Source organism: Ranitomeya imitator, chromosome 5 (assembly GCF_032444005.1).
Source record: "Ranitomeya imitator isolate aRanImi1 chromosome 5, aRanImi1.pri, whole genome shotgun sequence".
NCBI lineage: Eukaryota > Metazoa > Chordata > Amphibia > Anura > Dendrobatidae > Ranitomeya > Ranitomeya imitator.
The window spans coordinates 399273073-399296883 of NC_091286.1; the positions used below are offsets into that span (position 1 = coordinate 399273073).

Here is a 23811-nt window from a genome sequence, read left to right on the forward strand (position 1 = left end):
CTGTTGAAGAAAAAAAAAAGTTTATTCACCTTCTCCTATGTATCAATCCACAAAAAACCGACAGCACTCGCATGGCGTCCTATAGACTTTTATCGAGTTTGATCTGACACTCAGATCAATATCAGACATAACTCCACCATTTTGCATAGACCACTCAGTCCGCTAAAATTCTCGGACATGTGAACAGGCCCATAGACTATAATAGATATGATTGCCATCCATGAAAATCACGGATAGTACTCCTTTACGGAAAAACTGATGTGTGCATGAGCCTTAATATGCAGGAAAAAAATTGTGTGCTGCCATGAGTATTTAGAGACTTGGGGCGTGTGCACACAGCATTTTTTGCAGAGTTTTTGTTAACATTAGTGATGAGCGAGATTTCCCAGCATGATCAGGTGACCTCTGAGTATTTTTTAGTGCTCAGAGATTTAGGTTTCATCACCTCAGCTGGATGATTTACATCTCTTAGCCAGCATAAGTACATGTGGGGATTCCCTAGCAACCAGGCAACCCCCACATGTACTTATGCTGGCTAATAGATGTAAATCATTCAGCTGCGGCGATGAAAACTAAATCTCCGAGCACTAAAAAATACTCGGAGGACACCCGAGCGTGCTTGAGAAATCTCGAGTAACGAGTATATTCGCTCATCACTAGTTAACATGCCTTTGTGGAGTCAGAGTAGCTGCAAAGATGTGTACGAGTGCTGCATTAGGCTAGATTCGCACATCCGGGTGACTGTTGCCATCCCAGAAAAATAAATCCCTTGGAAGGTCATATGCTTTTATTCAAGGTTATCGTTAAGCAACAGATCTGTAAGACACAGATGCAAAACGGAAGTAATGCTGAAGTATTCCAGTTTGCATCAGTGTCTCACAGATCCCCATAGACTTAAATAGCCAAGTCCGATCTGCAGATCGGATCAGAATAGGACACGCTCTGCATCTCACGGATCTCACTCCTGATTTTAATCGATATATGAATACATCCATTGTGCTGACCGATCAGGGAAAAACATAAGAGCCAAGCAAAAATTTGCAAAGCCAGGATTATAAGATTCATGCAGTCCATAAGGAATAGAACTACTGAACACGCTGAAAAAAGTGTAATTAAAATAAAAATAAAAGACTTCTACAGACTTTCATGTTGTAACACCTTCAAAATTATTCACGCTCTGTAGAACCCTGATTGAACTGTTGTTTTAAGATCCTGCCGCACTTAATTTGAGGTCAAAACTATGTCTTCGCCCCTTTAGAACATTGTCACTGTTTTAAGCCGTTCCCGTGCCCTTTGTTCATGGTTATTTCGTTACTGGATAATACATAATCAGGTTTTTCATAATCTGCCACTGTCTGTACATGAGAAAACAAAATATGTGCCCAGTATATGACTTGAATATGACATTTTCACCAGTTTTTCCTTCTGTAGACTCAAGACCTGGTTAGTTTTTCATGAACTCTTCTCAAGGACGGGCAGACACAATCTATGATCTATATGGGAATAATGAGCACAGGAAATTCTGCTCCACTATCTTTATCTCTCATATACAAAGCAGCATTCTGGAGAATATTACACAGCAGTAATGAGCAGTGTTGCTGTAAATCCTGCACTGGGGTGAAGCAGCAGGAGCATACTTGAAGCAACAGTGTCTTAGTGTCATCAATGCAGATGGATTTACCAATGAATTGAAAGTGAATGATCAGTGCATGAGGTTGGGGGGTTAAGTGGAGATTAATCTGTAATAACATACAGTACAGACCAAAAGTTTGGACACACCTTCTCATTTAAAGATTTTTCTGTATTTTCATGACTATGAAAATTGTACATTCACACTGAAGGCATCAAAACTATGAATTAACAAATGTGGAATTATATACTTAACAAAAAAGTGTGAAACAACTGAAATTATGTCTTATATTCTAGGTTCTTCAAAGTAGCCACCTTTTGCTTTGCATACTCTTGGTATTCTCTTGATGAGCTTCAGGAGGTAGTCACCAGGAATGGTCTTCCAACCATCTTGAAGGAGTTCCCAGAGATGCTTAGCACTTGTTGGCATTTTGCCTTCACTATGCGGTCAAGCTCAACCCAAACCCTCTCGATTGGGTTCAGGTCTGGTGACTGTGGAGGCCAGGTCATCTGGCATAGCACCCCATCACTCTCCTTCTTGGTCAAATAGCCCTTACACTGCCTGTGGGTGTGTTTGGGGTAATTGTCCTGTTGAAAAATAAATGATGGTCCAACTAAACGCAAACCGGATGGAATAGCAAGCCGCTGCAAGATGCTGTGGTAGCCATGCTGGTTCAGTATGCCTTCAATTTTGAATAAATCCCCAACAGTGTCACCAGCAAAGCACCCCCACACCATCACACCTCCTCCTCCATGCTTTACTGTGGAAACCAGGCATGTAGAGTCCATCCATTCACCTTTTCTGCGTTGCACAAAGACACGGTGGTTGGAACCAAAGATCTCAAATTTTGACTCATCAGACCAAAGCACAGATTTCCACTGGTCTAATGTCCATTCCTTGTGTTCTTTAGCCCAAACAAGTCTCTTCTGCTTGTTGCCTGTCCTTAGCAGTGGTTTCCTAGGAGCTATTTTACCATGAAGGCCTGCTGCACAAAGTCTCCTCTTAACAGTTGTTGAAGAGATGTGTCTGCTGCTAGCACTCTGTGTGGCATTGACCTGGTCTCTAATGTGAGCTGCTGTTAACCTGCGATTTCTGAGGCTGGTGACTCTGATAAACTTATCCTCAGAAGCAGAGGTGACTCTTGGTCTTCCTTTCCTGGAGCGGTCCTCATATGAGCCAGATTCTTTGTAGAGTTTGATGGTTTTTGCCACTGCACTTGGGGACACTTTCAAAGTTTTCCCAATTTTTCAGATTGACTGACCTTCATTTCTTAAATTAATGATGGCCACTCGTTTTTCTTTACTTAGCTGCTTTTTTCTTGCCATAATACAAATTCTAACAGTCTATTCAGTAGGACTATCAGCTGTGTATCCACCAGACTTCTACACATCACAACTGATGGTCCGAACCCCATTTATAAGGCAAGAAATCCCACTTATTAAACCTGACAGGGCACACCTGTGAAGTGAAAACCATTCCTGGTGACTACCTCTTGAAGCTCATCAAGAGAATGCCAAGAGTGTGCAAAGCAGTCATCAAAGCAAAAGGTGGCTACAGAGCTTAGCATATAAGACATATTTTCAGTTGTTTCACATTTTTTTGTTAAGTATATAATTCCACATGTGTTAATTCATAGTTTTGATGCCTTTTGTGTGAATGTACAATTTTTATAGTCATGGAAATACAGAAAAATCTTTAAATGAGAAGGTGTGTCCAAACTTTTGGTCTGTACTGTACATTACATTGTTTCCTATTTACATTAAACTTAAACAACAGTTTAACAAAACATTCATTTTAGTCTTTACCTTCAGTGACCATTTCCGTCAATGATCTGCTACTCCACCTGTTACAGTGCTTGGTTTATTGCTGGATTCTCTTAAGGCCCCTTCACACTAAGCGACGCTGCAGCGATACCGACAACGATCCGGATCGCTGCAGCGTCGCTGTTTGGTCGCTGGAGAGCTGTCACACAAACCGCTCTCCAGCGACCAACGATGCCGGTAACCAGGGTAAACATCGAGTAACTAAGCGCAGGGCCGCGCTTAGTAACCCGATGTTTACCCTGGTTACCATGCTAAAAGTAAAAAAAAACAAACACTAGATACTTACCTACCGCTGTCTGTCCTCCAGCGCTGCGCTCTGCTTCTCTGCTCTCCTCCTGTACTGGCTGTGAGCCGGAAAGCAGAGCGGTGACGTCACCGCTCTGCTTTCCGGCTCACAGCCAGTACAGGAGGAGTGCAGAGCACAGCGCTGGAGGACAGACGGCTGTAGGTAAGTATCTAGTGTTTGTTTTTTTTTACTTTTAGCATGGTAACCAGGGTAAACATCGGGTTACTAAGCGCGGCCCTGCGCTTAGTTACCCGATGTTTACCCTGGTTACCAGTGAAGACATCGCTGGATCGGTGTCACACACGCCGATCCAGCGATGTCTCCAGGGAGTCCAGCGACGAAATAAAGTTCTGGACTTTATTCAGCGACCAACGATCTCCCAGCAGGGGCCTGATCGTTGGTCGCTGTCACACATAACGATTTCATTAACGATATCGTTGCTACGTCACAAAAAGCAACGATATCGTTAACAATATCGTTATGTGTGAAGGTACCTTTACTGTTCCATAAATGATTGATTAGTAAAGCATCCAGGCAACCATCATTGTTATGTTTAGTTTCTCCAAACTTATAAAGGATTGTATCCATTTCAGACTTGTAAAAGTTCTTGCTACTTCCGTCATGATTTAAATGTGTTCTGATGCCGTGAAGAAATTTTCATATACCGTATTACCGTAACTTGTTTTATACTATTCTTTTCACTTGCCATGGTTTTTTTTAGGACTTAAAAAAACAGTAATAAATGATCACAGTAATTCTATATTGTAACATAAAAAGGCATGAACTGTGCAACATTGAATTAAAGCTTATTGACACTGTGTATTGATTTCTTCTCTACATTTGAACAATTATACTTAGCGATGAGAGAAGGAGACAGAAGAGGTACCAGAAGCAGACTTTAGGCTATGTGCGCACGTTGCGGATTTGCTTGCAGAAATTTCTGCAAGGTTTCTGCATCTCTTGGCAGAAGAACGCAATGGAAAATCCGCACGTTTTTATGTGTTTTTGTTGCGGTTTTTCATACGGTTTTGTAAGCTAAATAAAGGTATATTATTTTTTTTTAAAAAGTGATGTCATTTCCTTGTTCAACCTCTTCAGCCAGATACCCTCATTATTATTAAATAAAGACATACACACAGTCACCAGCCTTTGTAGGAGCATTAACATAATTAACCTACATATGCTGTAACAAAACAGCAACTGTCAGAAATCTGCGTGAAACGCAATATCTATATCTATATTTTTCAACTCCCGTATAATTTTCAGAACCAGCAGAGGGAAAGCTGATGGCTGGGGGCTGATGTTAATAATCTGGGAAGGAGCCAATAGCCAAAGGTTCCCAGGCTACTAATATCAGCTCACAGCTGTTGCTTAGCCTTTACTGGCAAGTTTACAGGGGAACCCCAGAAAAAAATTGACATGGGGTCACCCTAAAAAATTGAACCAGCAATGGCTAGGCAGACAGCTGCGGGCTGATATTATTAGCCTGGGAAGGGGCCGTGTATATTGGCACCCCCCTAGGCTAAAAACATCAGCTCTCAGCCGCCCCAGAAATGGCTCACTGTCAATATTTTTGTTGTTCTGATGTGAACAGAACCTTAGACGCCAAAGAATGCCATCCTCTCTCCTCCTGTACCAGTTGTGACTTGTATTGTTAAAGATTATTGTACCTGTTTTTATTATGTACACCCCTCCTCACATGTAAAGCGCCATGGAATAAATGGCGCTATAATAATAATAATAATTTTGAAATGTAGCTTAATGCAACATTTGCTGTCAGATTGTCCATGCTCATAGGTCTTTGGTAGGGGGTCACATTTTTCTATTAGGCCAGGGTGACACTAGCGTATGGCATCCGATACGAGAGCATCCGATGCAATATGCTAATGACCTTCGGCTCCTGCTGTGAGTGGGAGCCAAGTGTCACGCTACCGTGCTCCGAGCCTCTCGCAAAGAGAGAATTGGAGCACAGCTACAGAGAAGGCAAAGAAACTAATTTCTCTATCTCCTTCCTTGTCGGCGTCGACATATATTGCACAGCACTCAGATGATATCCGAGTGATGTGCGCTGTGTCACTCACACCCATAGATTTATATGGGTGCGAGTGCGCCGAGAAAAAAAAACTGTGATGGGAGCTGTCCCATGGATTAACAGCAGTCCGAGTGCTATGCAATGTTTTATCGCATAGCACTCATCCGTATTGCTCGCTAGTGTGACTCCGGTTTTAGACTACAAAACGCTTTGTTCCAATACCATCATAGGAAATGGTACAAATGCACATTGAGAGTCCATAAGACTTGTGTAAAACTAGTAGCAGTTATGAAGCATTCCCAAAATGTCAACCTAAAAATCCAATGCATGTAAAGGTCAAAGTAAATCAGCTATAAATGTGGAATTTGTATATCAAATTCTACTACATGAATCTAAGAAAAGCAATTGTTATCTTCAACATGCACACACTTCATAAAAAAAAAAATGGAACCACCTCTTTTCTGATATTAAAAGCACATGACACAAGTAGAGAGTCGGGCAGGTATAGATGGTCTGGGGTTTGGTCTTTAGGCTGCTTAGCATTATTACATTGTTATCCACACCCTCTTGTAAACATCATAAAAATTACCACTAAATAAAAAAGCACATATCTCTAGAAACATATTGCGAATTAAAAAACAAAACACTCAGAGAAGCTGGGCTGTGGAGTCGGTGTCCAGGGCTGTGGAGTCGGAGTCAATATAAAATGGACCGACTCAAACTCCCAAAATATATATTAAATTGGATACAGTAGTACAATGCAGGATGTGCTGTACGTTTCTTTTTTCTTAAAAATTTGGGAAAGTAATGAAATGTCCTATAAATGCTTATGTTTCTGATCTAAGGATCTATGCTTTTAGTTGAGATTAATCTGTTCTGCACTTTATGTACATGCTCAGTAGTGACCAGGGCTGTGGAGTTGTAGTTGAGATGAATCTGTGCTGCACTTTCTGTACATGCTCAGTAGTGAGGCAGTGCTAGGGAGTTGTAGTTGAGATGAATCTGTGCTGTACGTTATATACATGCTCAGTAGTGAGGCAGTGCTGGGGAGTTGTAGTTGAGATGAATCTGTGCTGTACTTTATGTACATGCTCAGTAGTGAGGCAGTGCTGTGGAGTTGTAGTTGAGATGAGTCTGTGCTGCACTTTATGTACATACTCAGTAGTGAGGCAGTGCTGGGGAGTTGTAGTTGAGATGAATCTGTGCTGCACTTTGTGTACATACTCAGTAGTGAGGCAGTGCTGTGGAGTTGTAGTTGAGATGAATCTGTGCTGCACTTTCTGTACATGCTCAGTAGTGAGGCAGTGCTGGGGAGTTGTAGTTGTGATGAATCTGTGCTGCATTTTATGTACATACTCAGTAGTGAGGCAGTGCTGGGGAGTTGTAGTTGAGATGAATCTGTGCTGTACTTTATGTACATGCTCAGTAGTGAGGCAGTGCTGTGGAGTTGTAGTTGAGATGAGTCTGTGCTGCACTTTATGTACATACTCAGTAGTGAGGCAGTGCTGGGGAGTTGTAGTTGAGATGAATCTGTGCTGCACTTTGTGTACATACTCAGTAGTGAGGCAGTGCTGGGGAGTTGTAGTTGAGATGAATCTGTGCTGTACTTTGTGTACATGCTCAGTAATGAGGCAGTGCTGGGGAGTTGTAGTTGAGATGAATCTGTGCTGCACTTTCTGTACAAGCTCAGTAGTGAGGCAGTGCTGGGGAGTTGTAGTTGAGATGAGTCTGTGCTGCACTTTCTGTACATGCTCAGTAGTGAGGCAGTGCTGTGGAGTTGTAGTTGAGATGAATCTGTGCTGCACTTTATGTACATGCTCAATAGTGAGGCAGTGCTGTGGAGTTGTAGTTGAGATGAATCTGTGCTGCACTTTATATACATGCTCAGTAGTGAGGCAGTGCTGTGGAGTTGTAGTTGAGATGAGTCTGTGCTGCACTTTATGTACATACTCAGTAGTGAGGCAGTGCTGGGGAGTTGTAGTTGAGATGAATCTGTGCTGCACTTTGTGTACATACTCAGTAGTGAGGCAGTGCTGTGGAGTTGTAGTTGAGATGAATCTGTGCTGCACTTTCTGTACATGCTCAGTAGTGAGGCAGTGCTGGGGAGTTGTAGTTGTGATGAATCTGTGCTGCATTTTATGTACATACTCAGTAGTGAGGCAGTGCTGGGGAGTTGTAGTTGAGATGAATCTGTGCTGTACTTTATGTACATGCTCAGTAGTGAGGCAGTGCTGTGGAGTTGTAGTTGAGATGAGTCTGTGCTGCACTTTATGTACATACTCAGTAGTGAGGCAGTGCTGGGGAGTTGTAGTTGAGATGAATCTGTGCTGCACTTTGTGTACATACTCAGTAGTGAGGCAGTGCTGGGGAGTTGTAGTTGAGATGAATCTGTGCTGTACTTTGTGTACATGCTCAGTAATGAGGCAGTGCTGGGGAGTTGTAGTTGAGATGAATCTGTGCTGCACTTTCTGTACAAGCTCAGTAGTGAGGCAGTGCTGGGGAGTTGTAGTTGAGATGAGTCTGTGCTGCACTTTCTGTACATGCTCAGTAGTGAGGCAGTGCTGTGGAGTTGTAGTTGAGATGAATCTGTGCTGCACTTTATGTACATGCTCAATAGTGAGGCAGTGCTGTGGAGTTGTAGTTGAGATGAATCTGTGCTGCACTTTATATACATGCTCAGTAGTGAGGCAGTGCTGTGGAGTTGTAGTTGACATGAATCTGTGCTGCACTTTATGTACATGCTCAGTAGTGAGGCAGTGCTGTGGAGTTGTAGTTGTGATGAATCTGTGCTGCACTTTATGTACATAATCAGTAGTGAGGCAGTGCTGGGGAGTTGTAGTTGAGATGAATCTGTGCTGCACTTTATGTACATGCTCAGTAGTGCGGCAGTGCTGTGGAGTTGTAGTTGTGATGAATCTGTGCTGCACTTTATGTACATGCTCAGTAGTGAGGCAGTGCTGGGGAGTTGTAGTTGAGATGAATCTGTGCTGCACTTTCTGTACATGCTCAGTAGTGAGGCAGTGCTGGGGAGTTGTAGTTGAGATGAGTCTGTGCTGCACTTTCTGTACATGCTCAGTAGTGAGGCAGTGCTGTGGCGTTGTAGTTGAGATGAATCTGTGCTGCACTTTATGTACATGCTCAATAGTGAGGCAGTGCTGTGGAGTTGTAGTTGAGATGAATCTGTGCTGCACTTTATGTACATTCTCAGTAGTGAGGCAGTGCTGTGGAGTTGTAGTTGAGATGAATCTGTGCTGCACTTTATATACATGCTCAGTAGTGAGGCAGTGCTGTGGAGTTGTAGTTGACATGAATCTGTGCTGCACTTTATGTACATGCTCAGTAGTGAGGCAGTGCTGTGGAGTTGTAGTTGTGATGAATCTGTGCTGCACTTTGTGTACATGCTCATTAGTGAGGCAGTGCTGGGGAGTTGTAGTTGAGATGAATCTGTGCTGTACTTTGTGTACATGCTCAGTAATGAGGCAGTGCTGGGGAGTTGTAGTTGAGATGAATCTGTGCTGCACTTTCTGTACATGCTCAGTAGTGAGGCAGTGCTGTGGAGTTGTAGTTGAGATGAATCTGTGCTGTACTTTCTGTACATGCTCAGTAGTGAGGCAGTGCTGTGGAGTTGTAGTTGAGATGAATCTGTGCTGTACTTTCTGTACATGCTCAGTAGTGAGGCAGTGCGGTGAAGTTGTAGTTGAGATGAATCTTTGCTGTACTTTATGTACATGCTCAGTAGTGAGGCAGTGCTGTCGAGTCATAGTTGAGATGAATCTGTGCTGCACTTTATATACATTCTCAGTAGTGAGGCAGTGCTGTGGAGTTGTAGTTGAGATGAATCTGTGCTGTACTTTATGTACATGCTCAGTAGTGAGGCAGTGCTGTGGAGTTGTAGTTGAGATGAATCTGTGCTGTACTTTATGTACATGTTCAGTAGTGAGGCAGTGCTGGGGAGTTGTAGTTGAGATGAATCTGTGCTGCACTTTCTGTACATGCTCAGTAGTGAGGCAGTGCTGTGGAGTTGTAGTTGAGATGAATCTGTGCTGCACTTTCTGTACATGCTCAGTAGTGAGGCAGTGCTGGGGAGTTGTAGTTGTGATGAATCTGTGCTGCACTTTATGTACATACTCAGTAGTGCGGCAGTGCTGGGGAGTTGTAGTTGAGATGAATCTGTGCTGTACTTTATGTACATGCTCAGTAGTGAGGTAGTGCTGTGGAGTTGTAGTTGAGATGAATCTGTGCTGCACTTTCTGTACATGCTCAGTAGTGAGGCAGTGCTGTGGAGTTATAGTTGGGAGTCAGGGAAATTGAGGAGTCTGAGGTTTGGCTTACCGACTCTACAGTCCTGCAGAGAAGCAGTGTGAATAAAATGAGATCAAAATATGGTTAGTTTTGACCTACTGACCAGGTCCTTTTAAGGCTGCACTAGCACATTGTTAGGCTTCATCTTCCACATAGCCACATGCTTCCTAAGGTAAGATGGGTGATATTTTGAGTAATGACCACCCATTTGTAAGGGGAATATTTTAACCTAATACTGTTGTAAATTGTGTTTTGTAATGCTTCATAACATCTAGTAAGCTGTGTTGGAAAGCCTAAAACTCCTTTACGTGTCATCTCAGTATGTCGCTGGTCTGTAGTATACAACAAAAGGTTGTTCTTAATTGTTTAAGTAATGCTGGATGAATTCCTGGAAAGAAGTCCGGTCCTTTTCATCCCTCCTTGTCCTTTTCCTTTTTCCTGCCTATTGTAGGTGTTGTTTTTCACGGCATGGTATAGTCAGACACTTGGCAAGAGATGTAGGGGCATGTATTTTCTCAGTATGAGTGAGCACAGGATAGGTTTACACCGTAGAGTTCAAGTATTGTCAGTTTTCCGCTGCTTTCAGGACGTAAAGGAAGGAAGTATCCTGAGCTCAATATAACAAAGAGGGAAGCACACTTAAGACAGCCAGGCCTTAACTGACCAAAAAACATTTAATCTTTTATGATCCTTAACGATATGCTTTTGGAATATGTATCTGGTTGTAGCAGTCTTCTCATTTAAAGTTTATTTATAAGAAGAGCAAATATATGCATGTAACCTTTTCATCTGTCACTGATCGGTTCTGATATAGTGACCGAGTAAGTCCTACATTCTCGGTTTGTATTTAGATACTTTGCCCCAACTTAACAAACTAAAAGTGCATTGATGGAGAAAAATGTAAAAAATGTTATAAAGGCTGTCTGGCTGCCTTACTGAAAGCTCGGCTGCTGGGAGAACATTAACTTATTTCCGCTCGGGACCCACCAGCTTTCAGTCATAATCGTGCACGGAGTAGGTACAGTCATCGCTCAGAGCATTTGTGAGCACTTTAATGGACACCTCATTCTGCACAGATTTGCTGCAGAGCGAGCTGTCAATCAAAGTGCCCAGGCTGTGCTTTCAGCCACCGATCACTGTGCACTCAGCGGTGACTGTAGCCGCTCTTGAGCACGCCTCTATGACTGAAAGCCGCTGACTTCCTTGAGGAATAAAATTAGTTTTCCGTCTGGCTGCCTCATTTTCCGTAAGGCAGCAGGACAACATTGTAACGCTATTAACCTGTAGATAAGACCCTAAATTTGCAGGTTAATAGTGTTTGGGGACATGACAGATTCCCTTTAATATAATACTGTGGTGATCAGCAAGAACAAGTGACATTTATCACATTTACTGCCCGTTTCTGCTTGATAGATGTTGCGGAAGATACAAAAAAACATCCAAATATACACTTTGTATTCATCTGCTCACCCTTGAGCAGACACACTTACCTGCTCTCACCAGATTGTCTGCCAAGTCATTTAAAGTACATTCAGTAGGAGAACTGAACAAAGGAACCTTTATTTGCTGCTGACTACATAAGTAGAGGTTCGCTTTTAGACTACTTATTCTGTATTGTTCAGATAACTGGGACAAACATTTAAAATTCTTCAAGGCTGTTATTGTTATGTGAAAACTCTTTCTCCAGAAGGTGATAAAACTTCATGTTCCAAGCACTGGAATAAAACACTCAGTGTTTGACTGCATGTTGATTCTGGGAATGAGTTCTATGCACAATTCATATTCGACATGTAAATTAAAGAGAGACCGTGAACCATCTGCTGCGCATATCTTTATTTCACTGTCCAGATCACATGAATAAGCTTTTTGTCATTCATTTCCAGGTCCAGGGTGCTGGCTTTCGTGGCTGGAAGGATGTGACGTCCATATTTAACAAAGACGATGAACAACAACTACTAAAAGGATCAAAGTCTCCAAAGTCAAAAGTGTAAGAATCAAAGAGATAAAAGTTATACTAGTCTGTAATCCACATTTTTCAATGTTATGTTAATCCGTAATAATACATAACATTTATATAGCCACCATCAGTATAAATTCTTAATGATAGAATATATCCATCATGCTGAACAGGCAACTACTGCCGCTATACTCGCAAGATTAGAAATAATTTAAATGATGACTCTCAGAATATGATGACACTATAGCAAATTATGTTTTTTTTAGACAAGCAGGAAAGTACAAAAAATGTGTGTACAGTATATGCACGTGTACAAATATTATTTTTATGTATATATACATACTACCCCTAGAATGACGTTATACCAAAGGGAGAAGTGAAGGTGTGCTGCTCTGCTGGTAAGGAATTCACATGACACAAATGAATAGAAATAGGTTGCAGTTTCAAAAATCACATGGCACACACCTCAAAATGGTACCAAAGAACATATCAAACATATCAACTCATCTCACAAAGAGCAATCCCTTCTTCAGCTATGTTGATAAAAAAAAAATGATATGGCTCAAAGAATGTGATTACACAAAAGCAAATAATGTTTTTTTGTTTTTAAATTGACTTTACTGAACAAGTACCCAGCTCAAAAAAATAAGGGGAACACTAAAATACCACATCCTAGATGTCACCGCATGAAATATTTCAGTTGCAAATCTTTATTCATTGCATAGTGTAATGTGTTGAGAACAATAAAACATAAAAATGATCAATGTAGATCAAAATTAATATCCCACGGAGGTCTGGATTTTGAATGATACTCAAAATCAGTGGAAAATCAAATCACAGGCTGATTCAACTTCAGTGGAAATGCATCAAGACAAGGAAATGATGCTCAGTAGTGTGTGGCCTCTACATGCCTGTGTGACCACCCTACAACACCTGGGCAGCACATGTTCTTCGGAGCTATCTCCTTCTAGACCGGGATTAAATAATCAGTCAATTCCTGGAAAGTCTGTGGTGCAACATGGCATTGGTGAATTTAATGAGACATGATGTCACAGATGTGCTCAATTGGATTCAGGTCTGGGGAACAGGTGGGCCAGTCCATAGCATCAATAACTTCATCATGCAGGAACTGCTGACACACTTCAGCAACATGAGACTTAGCATTGTCATGCGTCAGAAGGAGCCCAGGGCCCACTGCACCTGCATATGGCCTCACAATGTGTCTGAGGATCTCATCCCGGTACCTAATGGCAATCAGGATACCTGTGGCTAGCACATAAACGGCTGTGTGGAACTCCAAAGAAATGCCTCCCCACACCAATACCGACCCACTGCTAAACCAGTCATGCTGGAGGAGGTTGGAGGCAGCAGATCGCTCTCCACGGCGTCTCCAGACTCTGTCACGTCTGTCACATGCTCAGTGAGAACCTGCTCTCATCCATGAATAGCACTGGGTGCTAATGTCGAGTCTGCCAATCTAGATGTTCTCTGGCAAATGCCAATTGCCCTGCACAATGTTGGGCTGTAAAGCCAACACACACTTGTGGATGTCACGCCCCCATACCACCCCCCTGGAGTCTGTTTCTGACAGTTTGAGCAGGCACATGGATGTTAATGGCCTGCTGGAGGTCATTTTGCAGGGTTCTGGCATTGCTCCTTCTGTTCCTCCTTTCATAAAGGAGGAGGTAGCGGTCCTGCTGCTGGGTTGTTGCCCTCCTATGTTCTCCTCCATGTCTACTGGTGTATTGGCCTGTCTCCTGGTACCTGCTCCATGCTCTGGACACTGCTGACAGACATCGCTACCCTTCTTGCCACAGCTCGCATTGATGTGCCATCCTGGATGAGCTGCACTACCTGAGCAACTTCCGTGGGTTGTAAACACCGCCTCTTGTTACTGTACAGTACCTCTAGGGGTGAGAGCAATGATAAAATGCAAAAGTGACCAAAACAGCCAAAAAAGATGAGAACAGAGAAATGGTCTGTGGTCAACCCCTGCAGAACCACTCCTTTATAAGAGTTGTCTTGCCAGTTGCCTATAATTTCTCCCTGTTTGTTCCATTTTCACAACAGCAGAAGTTGATTCACAATGTTGCTTCATATCTGAACAAGTAGATTTCACAGAAGTGCGATTGACTTATTTTTTTGAGCAGTGAATATAACTTTGGTATCACCATAATGGTACTTCCCCTAGAATAAAGTTAACCTTTCACTTATCCCACATAGTGGGTAATAAAAAATTTTTTTGCTATATTATTTTTTTCTTTCCAACACCTTTGCCAAAGCAAAGATATAAAAAGTTTTTCAACACATTCGATTTACATCAAAATAATACCATTCAAAAAATACAAACAAGGGCTCATATATCAACTGAAAAATTAAACCAATATGGCTATTGGAACACCGTAATGAAAATAAAAAAAAATTGCCATACTCAGGACCCAAGATAACACATCTTAAAAGGGAGTCCATCACCCCAAAATGCAATTTAAATGGGCTATGCAGTGTAGGGGGCTTGGCCCTTTAACAATCATACCGGCACTGTACCTGTTACTGTTAATATTTCAAAATACTTGAAAAACCCTTCACAAGTGTTTCAGGAAATGAGACTTCTACAAAAAAAGGAGCATTTCCTAAAGCAGTTTGCACTCTTGCTCTTTTTGACCAACTGAAAAAAACGTTCTATGTGCACATAACACAAGAGTATGTGTACACAATGTTTTATTCCAGCAGGTCCTCTTTAAAACCCAACTACAAAAGCACTTATTGAACTCTAAAAATATAATACAAAAATAATATAATAAGATAATGAGAAAACACCAGGGTGTCTATTCTAGTGTTTTGTCCACGTTTTTGCTTAAAAAACCCACTAGCCATTTCTTTATTGTTAAATGGAGTCGGGGGAAGGGGGAGGTGGAGAAGGGGGGGAATGTAGAGTCTAGAGAATTTAAGTAAAAAAGCCAACTCCCAAAATGCTGGAAAAACGCTGATATAAATACACCTGCTGCCAAAAAACATTGGAAAAGCGCTGAGGAAACAACAAAAACTGCTTAAAAAGCCATGTTTTGGGAAAAAAAAGCAACCTCTAACGTTTCATGAAGTCTTTTCCTCTTGAAAAACTGGGTGGGTTCACCTGTCTAAGGCTACTTTCACACTGGCGTCGTACTCGGCCCGTCACAGTGCGTCAGGCCGACGTACCGACGCTAGCAGTAAATGCACCGCACAACGGGGCAGCGGATGCATTTTTCCAGCGCATCCGCTGCCCCATTGTGGGGTGCGGGGAGGTGGGGGCGGAGTTCCGGCCGCGTGTGCGCGGTCGGAAATGGCGGACCGTCGGCAGCAAAAAACGTTACATGTAACTTTTTTGCTGCCGGCGGTCCGCCACAACACGGCGCAACCGTCGCACGACGGTTGCGACGTGTGGCAATGTGTCGCTAATGTTAGTCTATGGGGAAAAAACACATCCTGCAGACAACTTTGCAGGATGCGTTTTTTCCCCTAAACGACGCATTGCGACGTATTGAAAACGACGCTAGTGTGAAAGTAGCCTATAAAGCTGTCTTGTGCCCATACCTTAAAGGGGTTGTATACTACTTGGACAACACCTTCTCATTCCTCACGCTTGACCCCGACAAACAATAAAGCTTATGTTCACCTCCCGTGCCAGCACAGATCCCACGGTGTCGGTACTTGCTTACCCAAGGGCTCCCGTGCTGCTGTTTTGACACATGACCCAGGCACCAACTCAGCGCTGGCGTCTTTGTGCGAATTGAACACAGAGGAAGTCCGGGCTGCAGCTGATGTCAGACTTCCTCCTTATGTTCAATTTGACAGAAGCTGGAGACAGTGACGCCAGCGCTGATTGGGCCCCGGGGTCATGTGTTACAAAAACTGCAGGGGAGCCCCGGGGAGTGCAAGTGCCAGCACAGGTAGTGAATATAATCTTTTTTTATTTTATTGGGGCGAAGTGAGGGGTATCTGTTGTGAATTCTGTTATCGAACTCCCTCCTGTGGTCATGAATGGTACTTCGGCGAGTTCTGTCCATGGACTCCCTCTGGTGGCTGTGAGTGGAGCTGCTGCTTCTGAGGTTCCTTCCACAGGTGACGTAGTTTATTCTTTGGCTGGCTGTTCTATTTAACTCCACTCAGATCGTTACTCCATGCCAGCTGTCAATGTTCTTGTACTGGTTCAGTTCGCTCTTGGATCTTTCTGGTGACCTGTCTACTCCAGCAGAAGCTAAGTCCCTGCTAGTTATTTATTTGTTCATTGTTTCCTTGTCCAGCTGGCTATCATGATCTTGCCCTGCTAGCTGGAAGCTCTGGGATGCAGAGTGGCACCTCCGCACCGTGAGTCGGTGCGGAGGTCTTTTTGCACACTCTGCGTGGTCTTTTTGTAGGGTTTTGTGCTGACCGCAAAGATACCTTTCCTATCCTCAGTCTGTTTAGTAAGTCTGGCCTCCCTTTGCTAAAACCTGTTTCATTTCTGTGTTTGTGACTTTCATCTTAACTCAGTCAATATATGTGGGGGGCTGCCTTTTCCTTTGGGGAATTTCTCTGAGGCAAGGTAGGCTTTATTTTCTATCTTTAGGGCTAGTTAGCTCTTAGGCTGTGAAGAGGCGTCTAGGTCGTGTTAGGTACGCTCCACGGCTATTTCTAGTTGTGTGATAGGATTAGGGGTTGCGGTCAGCAGAGCTCCCACTTCCCAGAGCTTGTCCTGTGTGAGTTTAACCATCAGGTCGTTCCGGGTGCTCCTAACCACCAGGTCCATAACAGATATCACAACTTGCGCACATTGAGTATTTGGTCAGTTCTTTACCTCAGTATTTATAAGCCAAAATCAGGAGCCATCAGAACAATCAGAACAAAAGTTCTGTATTTATCACTCCTGGTTTTGGCTTCCAGATACTGATGTAAAATACTGACCAAATACTGAACATGTGAATGTGGTCTTAATAGGTGCAGTGTGAAATGTATCACGTGAACACCACCTTGTTTCTCTCACATATATTGCCTAATGTTGTGCCTGTTTCGTGTTTATAAGGTATGCTGCAAATATGCTTTGGAATCACCACTTTAGATATTGTCTATCTATCATGTAACAAAAAATAAGTGTAAAAGCATATCGCTGCAACCAACATGACATATCAGTCACAATGAGGAGCTGCTTTTTGTTCTCTCTTTTAATCTTCTTGGTGATCTGTTAGCACAACGTGGTGATCCGATGTTTCCTTTAAGCTACATTCACAAATCCGTCTGACTCGTCGTGGTGCTGTCCGTTTTTTTTTTCTCGGACAGTGCAGTGACCTATAAAGTTTAATTGATCCATACACACATCAGTTTTAAAAATAGATCCATGTGTCTGATCTGTGAGACTCCGTGCTGGTCCTAGTCTCAACCATTTTTGAGGGACACAGACTCTGCCATTAAAGTCTATGGGGATCTGTATAAAAAACAGGTGACACAAGGAAGAAAGACTTTGTACTTCAGACTTCCACCCAAGTTTCATCCATTTTTAACTAATACATTGGTAAGAGCCAATGAATAAAGTTCAGAAATCTACCCACTTCAATGGGGGGAAAAAAATTGATGCCTGAGAAAATAATCAGTCTGTATCTTGGATGGTAACCCTCACACAGCATCATGACTCAGTGGTAAGGAATGTTGCTTTGTAGCGCTGGGGTCCTAGGTTCAAATCCCACGACAAGGACAACATCTGCTTGGAGATTATTTATTTTACTCATTTATATAGCACCATTAACACAACAGCGCTTTACAGATTTCATAATCACTGTCCCCATTGGGGCTCACTGTCTAAATTTCCTATCGGTATGCCTTTGAAGTGTGGGAGGAAACCAGAGAACCTGAAGGAAACTCGCACAAACACAGGGAAAACATACAAACTCCTTACAGAAACTGTTTTTGGTGGGATTGAACCCAGGACCCCAGGTCTGCAAATCAACAGTGCTAACCACTGAGCCACAGTGCTGTTTCCGTTGGTTTCCTGCAGGACTCTGGTTTCCTCTAACACTCCAAAGACACACTGTTAGAGAATTGTGAGCCCCAATGGGGACTACAAAGACGATATCTGTAAATGTGGAATAAGTTGGTGCTCTAAAAGTAAGCATAATAAATAGATGTGTGAATCAAGCCTTACAAAATGATGGTTGTGTGTGGTCAATGTGCATTTCTATACCTCGTTTTTATCACTGATATTAGTATCATGCTTTTAGATGATATTATACCAAAGAGCAGAATAACGACCTGGCGTTTTAGCTGGTATGAACCAACATACTTATTCTGTTTCATCACCATACTAATAAGCTTGTCGACATGTGAGACCGCTAAATGCTATTGCCTTGGCACAAATGAGTTTACCCTTCGTTTTCACAACTTTACCTTTCTAACCATCGTGTCTGTTCTCATCATATGTAGAGCTTCTGTGAAGACAAAAGATGAAGTAAAACCCGAGAAGAAATCTGGCTTTTGGGACAGTTTGGCAATTAAGCAAAATATTCAGCCAAAAAAAGCTGATGAGATTGAAGGTTGGGAGCCCCCTCAAATTATGGTCGAAGACCCCCATTCCTTTCCAGAGGACCCTTTGGATGACAACCATTCTTGGCAAGGCTGGGAAGAAGAAAGCAAAGGATCCTCGAAGTATACAAATTTGGCAAGTTCTGGAAACAGTTCTAGGTGGAGTATTAAGTCAGCGGGCAAACTCGTTAGTATTAGACGGCGAAGCAAAGGCAACCTCACCGACAATTGGGAAGAATTAGAATGACATAGCTAGAAATCTCGTAATATGCAATATCTTTCAACAGGTTTCACGGATATCATGTCATTTTATACCAAAATATCCGAAGTATTGTTATAACTATGTACTTTTATATTTAAATGAGTCCTTTGAGAATAAATTTGCACTCGTAACCTGTTTTTTTTTATATTAGAACTTAGTAGTCTAAAATGGCTCACTTTTCTTTCGAAAGAAAAAAAACCCACCTGTGAAAATGTTAGGGTGGCCTTGATTGTGCCTACATAATACTTGGATAACTGAAATGAAAGTTGGTGTTACCAAAAACAGTAATTCCGTAGAGAATGTATACACTGGTTGTAACTTAAGATTGCCTTCTACTGATAGCAGTACAGGGTATCTGCCTTGCACATTATACTGTCAAGTGCCTGTATTTCACCTTGATAATGTATTTCAGATGCACAGCTTAATTTATTGATAAATTAATTTACATTATTGTTTCTTTTGACAGAAAAATGTATTTTTTTTTTCTTTTTGGCATTTTTAGTTTTAGAAAAGAATTATAGAAAAAAAATGTTTTTCATAGCATTTTAGTAGAGCAGATTTTTTTTTTTCCACCTAGTAGAGTACACAACGTACTTTACTTTGTATATGACCAGTAGATTATTTCTGGTTGTATATTATCTATGTAACGCTGCCCCTTTAATCTGTGCTTTATACCATTGTGAAACTACTGGAGCCAGCATGCTCGGCTATTTAATGAAATGTGTTGGGGATCATTAACTTTAGCATTTTTAAGTTCCGTACAGAGGTAAGATATTTTTCTTTCTTTTCTCTGCTGGGATCTGCTGGAGCTTAAAAATATAACTGTGAACGAACCTTGAGATTGACAGATCATATTGGGGATCTACAGCCGCTGTAGAGTCGCAGGCTTTCTACCTCTGCTGTAGACCAAAAAAATGGGGTTTTATCGGTAATTGCCTAGAAGAGGTAATTTTAAAAGGCTTTCGCATGTTAGACTCATTTTGTTTAGATGATATTTTTGTATATATAGGAAGTCAAATGTCTTTTTAATGAGTATTCGATTGTCATCCTTGCCCGTTTGTAGATATGCATGGTTAGCAGCGAAGACTTCACCAAGGTGAAATAACTTCGACTGATGGCTTCCGTCAGTCTCTCCATGCAAAGTCGCATCTGTTCTATATGTTTAGTGCTTTGTTTTGTCAGTGTCTTTGTTTAAGTAACTGAAAAATATCCTTTGTATTTTTTCATCTTGAATAAAGAATTCAGTTGCACCCACATCATTGGTGGTGATTTACTTATCCACAATGCTTTTATAGATGAAGTAGAGATAAAAACATACATGTTCTTTTGTATAAAATGTGAAAAAGCTTTGAAAAGACCCTCTTACTGTAAGATGTAGTGTTGAAACCAGAAGTTTACATACACTATATAGTGCATATGCACGTTTTTCTCAATATCTGACACGAAATCAGAATAAACCTTTCCCGTTTTACGTTAATTAGGATTACCATAATTAATAGTTCCAAATGCCAGAATAATGAGCGAGAATGTTTTAAGGCATTTTTATTTACTGCAAAGTCAAAAGTTTACATACATTTCATTAGTATTTGGTGCTATTGACCTTAAACTGAATGACTTGGGTCAAACATTTGGGATATCCTTCCACAAGCATCTCACAATAGTTGGTCGGAATTTTTCCGGCACAGGAGTCCTTTTCTTAAAAAATAATTTTCTTTATTCAGACATCTTCATCAGTAAAAACAGTACATACGGGGGGACCCCCAATGCCTGAGGGGTTTCAGACCCATTAAAAACGGTCCTTTCTCAAAGGCATACAAACCTAAAATGAGCAAGTCCTTTTGTGTTCTTTATCCACTGCTACAACACGTGATTAATTAGAAAGACTGCCACCTACTAACTATTTATCAACCATTACATTGTTCGTGGCATGCAGTCCTAAAAAAATAGAGAACCTGTGGATTGTGTCAGTACATAGATAGCGTAGATAAATGTTAATAATATCACTTACAAGGCATACAGGATAAAAACTTATGTTAATTGCAATACAACACACGTTGTCTATATGGCGACCTGTGTGGAATGTGATAAATATTAAATAGGTTGCACTACTAGAAGTCTGAAAGAAAAGGTTAAGTGAACACATTACCGCCGCAAATCCAGGGTCTGCCGCAAGAATGTCTTGGGGTTATCCAAAAATATTTAGAATTGAGTCCTCAGTGGTTGATACTTTTTAATGGCTAACTGAAGCCATTGAGACTCTCAATTCTAAATATTTTTCTATCTACTGGCTAACACTGTACCAAGATATATATCTTTCCTGTATCAGGATTATCCAAACATTTTTTGGACATACATGGTGGAAATTTACGTAGTTTAAAGGTCAAAGGAATTGAAAGGGTAAACAGACCAACCAGGGGAGGTGATTGGGAACGTGTGCTACCTTGCCGGGAAGCCTTTTGGATATTGGCCATGAATGCACGCTTCCCAGAAGGTCTTAATTATAAGAATGACCTTTTGTATTTTTATTAGATTGCTTCTTTTTTTGAGAATGTTATGATAAAAATCATTGTTGTTTTTTTTTATGTCTCTTGAATTATGTTGTAAATTTTTTTGTATAACTCATTGCTGTGGTGGGGTTGGTTTTTTCATTGAATATAATTTCAGCTTTGCCAGTTCATATTGATGAATTTATAACATGCACATGAGATTGGAACGCATACAGACATTTTATGTGGTATTAGGATATCATCATGCTTTTTTTTTCTTTTTCTTTTTTTTTATAGGACTGCATTCCACGAACAATGTAATGGTTGATAAATAGTTAATAGGTGGCAGTCTTTCTAAATAATCACATGTGTTGTAGCTGTGGATAACAACACAAAAGGAATTGCTCGTTTTGGGTTTCTATGCCTTTGAGAAAGGACCGTTTTTAACGGGTCTGAATCGCGTCAGGCGTTGTGGGTCCCTCCGTATGTACTGTTTTTACTGATGAAGATGTCTGATTAAAGAAAATTTATTTTTTTAAGAAAAGGACTCCTGTGCTGGAAAAAATCCTTTGTTTCTACATGTGCTTATACGTGGTAGTCAGCCACTGAATTCCAGGCACGGACGGTCTCTAGCATATTCTGGTGAGCAACTATCCTCCTTCCCCTTCCTTTAATTTGGTAATTGATCCAGGTTTGCTCCCACCTGCCTTTTCAGCTTTGCCCATATGGTCACTCCAAAACATTGACTTTGTGTTCCTTACGCCACTTTGTTACCATTTTGGCAGTATGCTTCAGGTCATTGTCCATTTGGAATACCCAAAAGAGCTGACATGTGCCAGGAAAGATGTAGGCTCCGCTTCGGAGCCCACATCAGAGGGGGAGACTCGACATGCGCCGTACTAGTACGGCGCATGTCGTGAAGGGGTTAAAGTGTCCAGTCCAAATCAATAAGCCTGCAGTGACTGTATGTCACTGCAGGCTTATCAGTCCCCCCAGTGCACGCACTGTGTGCATCTACATTTCATTAAGATAAGCTCTTTATTCATTATTCTTGTAAATGAAATCTTTGACTATTGTGATCGCTTGCACATAATATTTTATTATTATTCCTTCAGCAGAGACTGATTTCCGTACATGGATGTTTGCAAGTAATTTCATTGGATTTGGATTTTGAAATTACTGAGGACAGTTTGGAGGGTCTTTGATGAAATGGATACATGTCACTCATTCGAATTTGAAGAGACTTTTCAATTACAATAAAAAAATGAACAAAAGTCTCTTATTTGCAAAAGATCTTTGTTTGCTTTTCTCATGTCTTGGCTGCTAAGAAGTAAAACAGATCATTGAAAGTACGAGCATACGATCGGGAAGGGCAGCGTTTTGGACACAGCTCACTTGCGCTGCTTCCGAAATGCTACGTTCTACATTAGAAGCACTATGGATGAGATTTATAGAAATCCCATGTCCACTGTGCTTCTATTTAATACTGCGTAAACTCACCCGCGATGCGGTTTTACGAGCCGCAGCATGTCAGTTATCTGCAGCAGAAACGTTGCGTAGTTTCAACCATAGACAGTTATTAGATGCGGTAAACCTGCATGGTTCACTGAACACATGCGGATTTAAATGCATGATTAGAGCACAGCGTTTTAGACACAGCGGAAATACACTGCTTCCAAAACACTGCTATTTTCTAATCGTGTGCACATAGCCTGACTGATTCTTTTATGTAACTTTTTTGTAACAAACTTTTGTGTTATCTATGCTGATCATATTGATAAACCAGTTGTCACACTGTGACTGTCTTTGGTAAGGTATAAGGGATAAGGTTTCTCCTTATGGAGAGTGACATACCAGCTCTGGCTTGTCAAGGTAAGGAGGCTTATTTACTGTGCGATGCTCCTCAGGGAAATTTAATATGCAAATTGCCTCTTCAGAGAAAAAGAGGACTTGAACTCTATAGCGCCACCTATTGGAAGTAGCAATCCTACAAGTCACTACCCTTTAGCGGGTCGTGCAATATGACTTAGGATAAAAGCCAAATCAGTATCTCAATTTGCAGACACGGTGTTTTGGGCTGTTGGCCTTCGTCAGTGCGAAGCTTGAGACCTCAGGCTCTGGACAGAGGTCTAAGGGGTAAGGTTTCTCCTTGTGGAGAGTGACACACCAGCTCTTTTTCTCTGAAGAGGCAATTTGCATATTAAATTTCCCAGAGGAGCGTTGCACGGCGAATAAGCCTCCTTACCTTGACAAGCCAGAGCTGGTCTATTATAGCCATTCCCTTATCAGCTGCTTTTGTAATAATATAATGTTATTCTCTTACCCATCCGTGTGGGTAGTGCTATGGTTAATCGATGTATGCGAACTGGTGTGTAAAATAAAAGCGCTTCATGTTAGAAATATAATTTTGCTTTTGGTGAAGCTTTTTTAATGGATACATTTAAAGGAATTATCCAGGTCATCAATATCCCAATGGTTGGATACCAGGTGTCAGATCTTCAGTGG

The 23811-nt window shown here is 41.5% G+C and overlaps 1 protein-coding gene across 2 annotated transcripts in view; it reads left to right on the forward strand.

The window, feature by feature from the left end:
* Positions 1 to 20076, forward strand: part of TDRP (testis development related protein) — a 130899-nt gene extending 110823 nt beyond the window's left edge. For both annotated transcript variants that reach the window (XM_069726923.1, XM_069726924.1), the window contains 2 exons: positions 11957 to 12060; positions 18460 to 20076. In XM_069726923.1, coding sequence (XP_069583024.1) covers positions 11957 to 12060; positions 18460 to 18805 — 450 coding nt within the window. In that variant the 3' untranslated portion in view covers positions 18806 to 20076. The remainder of the gene's footprint in view (positions 1 to 11956; positions 12061 to 18459) is intronic.
* The last annotated feature ends 3735 nt before the right edge of the window (positions 20077 to 23811 follow it).